This window comes from Mus pahari, chromosome 22 (genome assembly GCF_900095145.1).
Source record: "Mus pahari chromosome 22, PAHARI_EIJ_v1.1, whole genome shotgun sequence".
Taxonomy (NCBI): domain Eukaryota; kingdom Metazoa; phylum Chordata; class Mammalia; order Rodentia; family Muridae; genus Mus; species Mus pahari.
The window spans coordinates 24,634,068-24,646,307 of NC_034611.1; the positions used below are offsets into that span (position 1 = coordinate 24,634,068).

General features: G+C 40.8%; 1 protein-coding gene across 1 annotated transcript in view; it reads right to left on the reverse strand.

Annotated features, from left to right (window-relative positions):
- Positions 1-12,240, reverse strand: part of Decr1 (2,4-dienoyl-CoA reductase 1) — a 26,893-nt gene that overhangs the window by 2,522 nt on the left and 12,131 nt on the right. The window contains exons 2-7 of the mRNA XM_021222329.2: positions 11,494-11,696; positions 9,710-9,767; positions 9,499-9,585; positions 8,311-8,458; positions 3,161-3,260; positions 1,398-1,470 (exon numbers count right to left, since the gene is read on the reverse strand). Coding sequence (XP_021077988.1) covers positions 1,398-1,470; positions 3,161-3,260; positions 8,311-8,458; positions 9,499-9,585; positions 9,710-9,767; positions 11,494-11,696 — 669 coding nt within the window. The remainder of the gene's footprint in view (positions 1-1,397; positions 1,471-3,160; positions 3,261-8,310; positions 8,459-9,498; positions 9,586-9,709; positions 9,768-11,493; positions 11,697-12,240) is intronic.

Genomic DNA, 12,240 nt, shown 5'->3' on the forward strand with positions numbered 1-12,240 from the left:
ACACAGACACACACAGACACACACACAGACACACACACACAGACACACACATGCAGACACACACACACACAGACACACACACACACACACACACAAACTAACTTTAAAAAGTAGAGAAAAAAGAAGGCAAATAAATACATGAAGCAGATGATCTCTCCTAATCACTGGAGTCCAGGAAAGAAGCTGCTACAACTATACTTTTTGTGGGTTAGTTTGCAACAGAGGGAACTTGAGTTATATGTTTGGCTTTCTGTTATTTTTGCCATTTGACTCTTATTACTGAATATTTATATAGTCATTCAATTTTCATTCACTTTGGCACTTTTCTTTGCATTTTCTATCTTTTAAATTTATATATAAACTGATAGTACAATTTCCATTGTAAAAAATTAATACCACCTACTACTAAATGAATATACCTCGGTATGGTTTTTATGTAATTTTCTGGGTTTTCAAAGTTGCATCTCAAGAATTACACATTCTGGCTTCACAAGAAAATAAATGATATTTAAGAGTAAAGTCATCAGGAGACGATGTAAGAATGAAGTCAGCAGGAGCTGATGTGAGAGTGAAGCCATCAGGAGATAATGTGAGAGCAGAAATGTGTGGCCATTCTAAATATGTCCAGAAAAGTGGTGACTGGGAGTTGTCATGGGTGTCTAGAAGGTTAACGACATTGGTGAGGTGCACTCCTCCAGAGGGAATTTTAACCAGGTGTAGAGTCAGAGACAAGCATAACTGGCTGAAAGTGAAGAGGCACAGGCAATGTGTCAAAGAACATTCCTGAAAGCCTTCCTCTCAGATTTCTAGAGGTCCTTGTAAGCTACAGTTCCACTGACATTGCCACAACTTAAAAATAAGACTATAAGAGCCATGAGACTTCTAAATCATGCAAACATTGGGCAGGAAGGGCAGCTCAATGGTTAAGAGCACTGGCTGGGTGTCATCCAGACACCCAGGCTTCTATTTCCAACACCGACATGGCAGCACGCAACCACCTGGTTCTCCAATTCCAGGGCATTCAGTGCCCTTTTCTTCCTCCACAGGCACAGCATGGAAATGGTGCACAGTCAAATATGAAGGTAACACACCCATACACATAAAATACCTTTTAAATAGGCAAAAAAATTAAGAAATGCAGGGCAATACCATACTTATGGTAACAGATAGTAATCACTAAAATGTCAAAACTGATGACATAAGTATCCATGAATATGAAGACACTGGCCACATTACCAGTACTTATACTGGATAATTGCAAAGACTCTCTCCCTTCAACAAGGGTTTTGGATCCAGGCATCTCTGGAAAATCCCACACAGCAATGAGAATGCACATCCATCACTGTTTCATTCTTTAATCCTTTACACGGTGTTATAATATGCCAAATAAAACTTACTTTGGTTTTGATAGGTCCTGGCTGAATTATATTGAAACGCATTCCATATTTACCCCATTCAGCTGCAAGTGACCTAAATATTAAAAGAGATAAAATACCGAAAATTAAAGTACACAGAGTGGAGTATAAAACAGTGTACTGTATGTTCGAACATGAATAACCAGGGTTCACTGCACATTCAATGCCTCCCAGGAATCACACACCATCAGGTGTTACTATTATTCCCTGTGTTACAAACTGAGATGCAGGAAGATTAAACGATTTTTCTTAATTTTTTTCTAATCTGTCAACCTCTGAGAGTCACGGTTGTATCTTTACCTCCTCTATTACATAACTTAACACATTTTAGTATCTTAGTCACTATAGCTACCATCTACAATTTACACAAGAAATCCAATATGCCGGGTATAGTGACACACACATTTAATCCCAGCTCTTAGGAGACACGGGTAGGTGGGTTTCTATGAGTTCAAAGCCAACCAGGTTTACATGTGAACTTCAGGCTCATCCCTACCACCCTCTGCAGCTCAAGCTTACAGTTAGTTACAAAGGTCATGACCTTTCCTTATTGCCTAGGCTCTGGATCACTTTGTCTGTAGGTACTATCACAAGTACATCAACTGAACAAGAGATGGATTACAGAGTTAATTAAAATAGAAACACGGCCTTGTTTAACTAGGTTTTAACATAATTGTTGAACTGAGCTTCAAAGGAAATGAGACTCGAACAAAATCTTGAATGTCCTAAACGAAAATACATTGTTAAGAATGGACATGGAACCTGTTTAGAAATGCACTTGGCAGTCTAGTTTTCAACATTATATTTTATAGATTGTACTGGCATGTTTCTTATGTGTGTGTATTTACACATATATGTACTTAACACAGTTGCAAAAGGAGAGTGAAGTTACCTTAAAAGATACAAATAATCTGAATAAGGAGATAGGAAGGAAGGGAAGAAGCCAGAAGGAACCAAAGCAGACAAGGAAGCATAATGGGAGCCAAAATGAAGCTAAGAGCAATGCATTAGGATGTTTTATGTATGGGGGCTGGAGAGATGGCTCAGCGGTTAAGAAGGTCCTGAGTTCAATTCCTAGCACCCACATCACAACTCACAACTATCTGATGCTATCTTCTGGTGTGCAAATGTACATGCAGACAAAGTACCCAAATACATAAATATACCTTAAAAAAAAAAAAAAAAAAAAACAAGATAGCCAGATGTGGTGGCACATGTCCTTACACCTAGCACTTGAGAGGCACAGGCAAAGAGATCTCTGTGAGTTCAAGGCCAGCCTGGTCTTCAGAGTGAGTTCCACAACAGTCAACCAGGGGCTGTGTAAAGAAACCCAGTTTCAACACCTGCCCCTCCCCCAAAAGTGTTTTACGTGATGGCAAATTCGCATCCTCTTACCATGACCCAGTGAAAGTGGCAGCCTAGTCAGGCATGGAGTTTGCAGTGCCTGTGAGAAACTGCATAATTATTTCCTCCCAAGTGCAACTGATTTTAGTACAAAACCCAGTAAAATGTTCCCTCCTAAGAGGTTTATAGAAGGAAAAGTTTTTAAACATAATAATGACCTTAAGATACTGTAACTTTGCAACAGATAAAATTGAGTAAAAGAGTATCAAAGTCCAGGTTGGTAAGATCAGTCCTATGGCACAGGAACATGTGATCAGACATAACCTGTTCCACATCAGTCTTCCTTTTGACCAGAGAACTTCATCTATTTTTGGCAGCACAATTAACTCAGTAGTGCTCACTTATTCATGGCTTCCACGCCTGATTTGGCTGAAGAACTTGGCATTACAAAGCCTGATCCACTCTCAGCATAGACGGTAGTGATTGCAAGAAACGCAGCTCCTAGAAAGTTAAAGAACGTGGTTACCAGCATTGCAGCTACTTCAGTGCACATCCGGGAAACAGGACAGGCACAAATAAGGTCCTGTACAAAAAGGGATCACAAAATCTAGAGGACCTATTCTTGTTTTTAAATTTACTAGTCTTCAACACTGAAAGAGTAACCGAAGAAAAGTGTGTCGTCTTGCTCCTGGTCTTAATGTCTGTAGAGGTGTGATTATGGGAAATGGCACTATTAGATGGTATGGCCTGATTAGAAGAGGTGTAGCCTTGTTAGAGGAAGTGTGTCACTGTGGAGGTGGGGCTTTGAGGTCACACACACACACACACACACACAAGCACAGCCAGTGAGATTTAGGGCATCCTCCTGGCTGCCTGCAGAAGACAGTCTCCTTCTGCTGCCTGCAGATCAAGATGTAGAAATCTTGGCTCCTCCAGCATCATGTCTGCCTAGACACTGCCATGCTTCTCACCATGATGATAGTGGACTGAACCTCTGAAACTGTAAGCCGGCCCCAATTAAACATTTTCCTTCATAAACGTTGCCTTGGCCACAGGGTCTCTTCACAGCAATGAAACCCTAAGACACTGTTTTTTGGGATGGCCAGTCTGCATTGTCTGTCAATACAAAGACCCAAATCTAAGAGACACATTCCGTGGTCAAGACTAACTTCAATATAAAGAAATCAGAATTAAATTATCAAGGACTTCTACCTCTAGCCATGATGGACTCTTATACATCACTATAACTGCAAGAGATACAGATCCTGTCACTGCCAGCCACCTTACAGCAGGGAGAGAAGGAATGGCATCATGAGATGATAAGCCTAACACATCTTAGAATTTCCGAGTGAGAAGCGGATCTGAGAAGGGATGTGCCCAGGAACAGGGCTCAAGCACTTTTCGTGGAGTCTCCCTGAGTGTGTGCTGATGCCCCATTATGTACCCGAGGATAAGTGTCCATGGAATCTAGAAAAAGACAACTGCCATCACAGCATTGAACTAGACGGTGTCTCTAAGGGCTCACAAAGGGCTGGGAGACGGAGAGGCGGTAAGCTTCCTAACGGGCATCCATAACCTTCAGCAGCCAGCTCAGAAGAATCATACCGAGAGGCTAAATTAGACTCAAAGGAAAGCTACTGTACGCACCCGAACAAACTTTACAGACGAGCTGTAAAGTGATCGTGTACTCAGAGTAACTGCTTCCTCACGTAAGATGTAACACACTTCAAAGGAAACCTCAAAACCCAGGCTTTGTGTTCACACCGAGTTAGAAACGTGGGGAAACCCAGTTAATAGAGTCAGAGCATGACCAGCAGATACAATTAGCATGGAAGGACCTTGGTAACAGGATGATAAACTTGATAGAAAGATTTCAAAGAAACATGTTAAAAACCAGCCGAAGACTGGAATATATGGGACATTTGAGCAGACTATATGTATAATTGGAGATCTGGACGGAAGAAATATAGACTGAAAAAAATCTAATTTGGTAGAAAAAGAGAGCTATAAATTACAGTTTCTAGGAGGCAAACAAATGCCAAGGGAGGTGAACAGAAGGCAGAACCTGTAAAAACAAGCAATAGGCCACCAGGACAGGGAGGATAAAGTCACTTAGGCGGTGTCTTCACCAGCCCTCATCAGGGGCCACAAGGAACATAGTGATACCTTTAAGATTCTGAACCCAAAATCTCATCAACCTTGAATTCCAAAACTAACAACAACAACAACAAAAAGTCCCGAAATTGAAGGTGCTGCCTTCAGCTACCTCAATGCAGAGAGTTCACAGCCCCTAACCTTCATCAGAATGAAGTTAAAGACAGTCTTGAGGCTAAGTGAAGTTAATATTAGACCAAAATTCAGGTGGACAGAAGATGACACACCAGAAATGTAGACAAACAGAAAGCATGCGCTCCTGTCTCTCAATTTCTTAAACTGACTCTATAAAGTTAGAGTCCAAAGTGACACCGCCCACAGACATAGCGACTGTGCTTGGGACATAGCACATAGTAGGGTCTCAGAAACCTGAGCGCAATAAAAGTTGGAAGAGTGCTCTGGGTTGCGAGAAACCGGATTTTCCACTTCTTAAACAGATGTAATACTGGATATGAAGAAAACTAAAAGTTCAATGTTTTAAAAGTATGATAAAACTTACTTGTATGTTTTACAAAACACATTTTAATTACTGTATATTGGAAAGTGAGGCATGGTGGTACCCACCTATAAGCCCCACTTTCAAGGCTGAGGCAAGAGCTGAAGGATAGCCTGGGCTATATAATAAAACAACAGGAGGAAAGAAGGGACAAAGTGCTGTAAACCTGAAGGACCACAAAGAAAGCATTTTAAAGATCTTCCTCTCCTCCATATCGTTAAGAGTCTTACTGTCAGCCATATCTGAGAACAGAAACAGCATGCGGCTCAGCCCCAAGAGAGCGTGGGATGAGGAGGGAACTGGAGGGTCCCTGATGCTATGCAAATAAGCATGCTTCTGTTCGCCATTCTCACAACTCCATCCACACATCGAACTCCGCCTTTCAGCTCTCTAAAATCGGTTTGTCTGCAAAATGTCCTTGAGTGAAAGACAAGGAGTTTGGAGACTTAGTGGCCCCAGAACAGTACAGGGACCAGCATTTCTAGGCACATTTCTTTTTTAGTTATTCAAAGCTGCTAACTTTGTATCACCACATCTGTGCCTCAACTCTAGCTATCCTGCCCTTGCCCCCTCAACCCCTTGCTGTGTCAATCTCTGCCCCGTAAGAAGCAAGAGTCCACTTGAAGCTGGTGCCCTCATCTTCACTGGACAATTAGTCCATGACATTCCTAACTGACCTCCTAGGGGTTGGACTGCCTACATATTTTTGCTGAAGGATTACATGCATCCCTTTAACCAACATCCGGGCTTACCCATATTGGCATGCTTGAGAGATCATAAGCACTTGAGACCCTCAACTGCTAATGCGGTACCAGCTTAGACACACAGAATTCAGAGTCAACCCAGGACCCAGAAGGTCAGGTCACAGGCTCAAAGGACAGGAAACTCGGAAAGACAGAAATGGGCCTCCTTCTTTTAAAGAGTCTTAACCTAATACATTTATAATGAAGCCCATAGAATTTTAATCCAATGTGAGGAGTAAAAATAGACTGAAGTCTGTGTTAAAATGAAAGACAATGAGAAGTGAGTCAGAAAACTAAAGATCCTAAGAATGAGCAAGGAAGAAATAAGAGATAATGAAGCAGAGAAAGAAAGTATCATGGAGACAGAAAGAAATAGAGAACCAAAAATGAAGAGTCTACAGGAGACGGAGAAAGAAATAGAGGCAGGATTAGAAATTAGAGAGAGCAAAAAAAAGAAAACACACACACACACACACACACACACACANGAGAGAGAGAGAGAGAGAGAGAGAGAGAGAGAGAGAGAGAGAGAGAAGCAGGCAGAAGTCAGCTGACAACCCTAACTCCCTTCTCAAGTCTATCGATCTTTCTGGGGAAAAAAATAAATCAGTAAATAAAATAACAGTGCCACAAAAGTCCAGATCCGAATCACAGCTCCTTTGCTTATAGTGGAGAGATGGGTAAAAGATGACGCTGAGTGCTGGAGAAAGGAAGTCCCCATCTGTTGCAGTGCTGTTTGTATTCTGATGCTAATTCTTCTTCCTCAAGAGGGGATGAGGAACGGATCACATACTCAGGTGATTCCATACGGGCCTTCTCCCCATTCTGACTGATCAAATAAAGGCTAGAGCCTGTGATTGGGCAGTGGAAGGGAAAGGTGGGGCTGGAGGTTTTAGAGAAGGAGAGAGAGGAAGGAGGAGAGAGAAACAGGAAGAAAGAAGAGGTAGAAGGAAGATAAAGCAGAACCACATGGCCTGGAGGAACTGTATAGAGCAAGGGATCTCATAGCTGTGGAGTAGAGTAGTGTAGTGGTATATCTACCCAATTGAGGTGTGCAGCTTAGGAATGCTATAACTAAGCTGTGTGTTCTTTACACGGGTTTATTAGGGCTGGAGATTTACAGAAGCATTCTATCTTCTATCTATCTATCTATCTATCTATCTATCTATCTATCTATCTATCTCTTTCTCTGTGTATGTTAAGTATATATAAGGTGCTATACATTTTTTTATTTATATAGACATAAATCATAATAAAGAAATTGGTCAGTCATGACAAAAATGTTCTAGTAATGTCCATTCAAATCTAGTCCCTTTGTGGTGTTCTTTTTTTTTTTTTAAAGATTTATTTTATTTATTATATGTAAGTACACTGTAGCTGTCTTCAGACACTCCAGAAGAGAGAGTAAGATCTTGTTAAGGATGGTCGTGAGCCACCATGTGGTTGCTGGGATTTGAACTCTGCACCTTTGGAAGAGCAGTCGGGTGCTCTTACCCGCTGAGCCATCTCACCAGCCCCCTTTGTGGTGTTCTTGATCTCTCATGTGTTTGCCATCTCAAAGATGTCACCTACAAACCAACTATTCACCCCAGCTAAAAACCTCCCTCTCATAAGTTCTGCTGCTATTGGCTTTGAAACCGTTCCTCCATTACCACCCACACCATCTTTCCATATGCCCCAAAGAAAAACATCAAACTTCCCAGCATCCAGTGCAGCCAGGAATATTTTACAGAAAATCTCCCTTCTTCACACGGTAACTTCAATGGACTCTGACTTCCTATCTTGTTGCTGGGAACTTAGCCAGTCACTGGACAAGCCACCTCCTCCTGTTTCCTACTTCCTCTGCTCTTCTCTATCCACATCGATTCTTTATTACCCTCTAAACACATCTGTCCTTCCCCTCTACCAGGCCTCTATCGAGGTAAAAATAGATTGGAGTCTGTGTTAAAATGAAAGATAATAATGATTAGTGAGTCAGACCCAGGAAGAAGGAGTTGCGAGTCGCTCCCATCTCTGAGGCTCCCATCTCGGAGTTTCTAAGTGCCCTTGAAATGTGTTTACTAAGTCTTCTACCACAGCCCTGGCAAACCTGGATCTTCAGGCTATGAGATGTACACGTGCAGAACCCGGAAAACACAGGAGGAATGAGCAGACATACCTTTCTGTGCCTTAATTAGCTGCTTTCCGATGTCTAGTGTCACATAGGCTGTGCCGTTGAGAACTATGTCAGTTATGGTCTTCCAACCATTGGGAGTCAGTCTCTCACTGGGAGAAATGAAGTTCCCTGCTGCGTTGTTTATCACCACCTGAAATAAAGGAAGCAAGTGGTCAGCAAGCACCTCTGAACCCCGGTCAGCTAGGAAGTAAGGCCACCAGACTCCTTTGGCTTTTATGTTTCTGGAGTCTGTAAAAACGACCTGTGTTATTTTCCAGTCTCAGAATTCCCAATCCTGTCTTTAAATTAGTGTAGACTACAGAGACAAGGAAAGTAGGTAAGCCTACTTAGCACCTAGCGACACTTTACTTTGAACAGCCACAGGATGCCTTTGAGAGAGCTTTGCTGATGCATACCTGTAATCCCAGCATTCGGAAGGCAGAGACAAGAGGACTGAGAATGAAAAGCCAGCCCCGAGGTACATAGGGAGTTCAGGCCAGCTTGTGGTAAGAAGCAACCCCCTGCTACCCTCCACCCACAGACACCAACCATCAAAATTAAATCTGCCTTTTAAGTTAAGCTGCGCTTTATGTGGTTTTAAGTAATGAACTTCACTGGGGCCTGGTTTCCTCACTCCCAGAGAAGGATCTGCTGGGTTCTGCAGCAGCTTCAGTGTTAGGGGGGGGTCTCTGAAACAGCTTTTAACAGAGGAGAGGGTTCTCTTTGAGACTATTGGAGGAGATAGGATTCTCTCACAAATGAGCCACGTAACAGCAAAATACTCATTACCGCTCAGGTCCAGGAAGCAGAAGTGTGTTATTGCTGACAGTTTCCCTGGTTTGTGCCATTCTTTTCCACTGGGAGACACTGACAGTTATCAAGAAAAGCTAACCCAACCTATCACTGAAAGCAGCTAATGTGCTCTTGGGTAACTCCTCTTGCTGTTGTATAATCTCATTAAATGAAGTATAATAAAGTTTGGTCTGTGACTATAAATGTGTTTTTTTTAAGTATTCCTGTACGGTAATGACATAGAAGGCCACCTAATCTTCTCTCTGCTTTAAACAGACCCGGCTTTTCCCCTTCCCTGGCTCTTGCTCATTTCAACAGCTCATTCCCTCTGTGCATCCCGGTGATGTTCTCAAAATCAAAGCCCTGGGCTTTGAAAGGCCTCAGCCTCGTTACACTTACATCAGGATGCCCTGCAACTTTGATCAGCTCCAGCACGGTGTTATGTACCATATCAGGATCTCGAACATCACACCGAATAGCGTGAACCTGCAAAATGAGGAAGAAGAAAGAACTCAGCCATCTCCATGCTTCCTAAACCAAAACCACAAACAAACTATATAAATATGTTATAGTCCCCATATCAGATTTAAAGGGCTGCTGCTAAATATACCTTATTTCCAGTTTTAGAAGAAATCTCTTCTGCAGTAGCTTTCAAAACATCAATATTTCTAGAAATAAGCACAGGGAACTTCACATGAGTACTAAAATGCTTTTATATTATATTTCTCTGTTTTGTTCTCTAAGCTAAAGAACATAGACAACTGACAGTTTAAAGAAAAAGATTTCTGAGAAAGTATAAAATTTATACTTACTTGAAAATTTTGTTGATTAATTTCATTTTTTAAAAGTTAAATTGAAATATATCTGTGTAGAGCACTTTTAATGCAGCAACATGGCTGCTTTCGATTATAGCATGATCTAGCTGGAATACAGACACACTCTGAGTACACAACTTTAACCACAATGATGTCTAATGGAGGGACAGACAGCGTGAGGAATCAGAGAAAGATTTGACAGGATGGAATACACCCAACTCCAACAAGAGCAGCCCAGAAAGGAGAGGGGACTTAAGAGAGCAATGTAGAGAAAGAGAGGGAGAGGAAGCAGTTTTTACTGGAACAATTTTACAGAGACTGATTGTTAGACACAGGTGAAGACAGAATGAGCCAGAGAATGAGAAGGAGCCAGAAGATTCAACAGATTGCTAATGTTAACTGATGGCCAAGCAGAGCAATTCACTGAGAAGCTGAAAGAAGTCAGACTGAATCAGTCAGCTTGGAGAGGAGTTTGAGCCAGAACTGTTGAGTTGAACCAGCCAGCCAGAGTTCAGAGAGAGCTAGAAAGGGTGAGCTCATTCAGCAGCAAGCCTTCTCAATGATGATTACATCAGGCAAATAATGGTTACTTTTATATATATGAAATTAATTTATGAAATTAGTCACTTTTATATAGCATTATCTACATATCAAATTACTTAGGAAGGTTTTGTTTGGTCTTAAAAACAGGAACTTATGTAATTCTGTCTTCAACTCTCTATTTATTAAGACTGTGTGATCTTGAATCCTTCATACTCCTGCCTCTATCTCCCATACACTAGGGTTACAAATAGGTGCAACTACACCTGACTTATTTATTGATTTAAATTATTTCCTTTATTAGAATCATTATATTCATTCTTCAACCAAAGAAATGTATTTGTGTTATAATACACATAGGTTTCAGATTAAATTTATGAGTTTCGATAACTCTACATGATCGGTCTTCCATCCTTTAAAGAAAACAAAACACGAACACACCATAAACGGCAACTGTATCCCATTAAAATAAAAATAATAGTTTAAAATTCTTACACATAACAACATTAAGAACATAATAAACATTCTGTCCAAAGTGCATTTGTGAATAACAGACTACTAACTGTCTCTGAGTTGACTACTTGGGCAAAAATTTTAACAAGGATCTAAAGATTCAGATTTCATAGTTGGTACCAGGATATGCCCACATAAGAACTTCTGCCTGTGTGGCTTTGTATCCATCACAATATGGATTTTGAGATTCTTGTCCACCATAAGACAACCATAAGGGTTGCATCTGTTATTCTAGTATGAGATTAATTAACAATTAAATTAGTAAGGAGTCCTTACTCCAACAGATATCAAAACCACCTCAATGAAGTCCTTTTAAACTCCACCTTCATATTCAGAAAATGAAAACTGCCAACACCATCAGTTTCATAACCGCTACTATTTTTAGAAATCAAATTGCATCTGAATTTTTCCAAGGAGATTTATCTAATCTATCTACAGAATATGTTATATAAGATGCAATCAGATAGCCATGTTTTTAATACTGTGACACAGGTAGTTTCTTCACAGCCTCTCAGGTGACACTTACCTGCTGGCTATCACACACTGGGCACCCAGGCTAGACAGGAAAGTTGTCATTGCCTTGCCAAGGCCGGTCCCTCCTCCAGTAATGAAAGCCACTTTTCCTTGGAAAGAATTAGGTGGTAGCATAGGCTTTAAAAGGGGCTGGAAGAATTTAGACTGTGGAGCATCGATGCTTTGATAAAGTGTTTTCGTTCCAAAGCTGAAAAACTAAAAAGAAAAAAGAAATGAGTTGAGACCTGTTCTCCTGTATACTAACAAAAGGGAAGAAATCTTCTAACATCCATTATAGCATTAAAGAATTTTTTTCTGAATGATTAAATATATTAAGTGAATAAGTAGTACAATGAGGTGATTTAAAAAGCACGGACTCCAGAGATTAGACAATATAAGAAAGAAATTCCTCCATAGTCATCTAAACATTTAGTAAGTTCTTAAACTTCTTTGTGCCTTAGTTTCTTCATCCATAAATATAAGACCAACAAAAGCATCTCCATGGGACACATAAGGATTTCACACGACCATTTCCCCTAAGNAAATAGAAGCAGTCATTAATAGTCTCACAACCAAAAAAAGCCCAGGACCAGATGGGTTTAGTGCAGAGTTCTATCAGACCTTCAAAGAAGACCTAATTCCAACTCTCCTCAAAATATTCCACAGAATAGAAACAGAAGGTACTCTACCCAATTCATTCTATGAAGCCACAATTACTCTAATACCTAAACCACACAAAGATCCAACAAAGAAAGAGAAC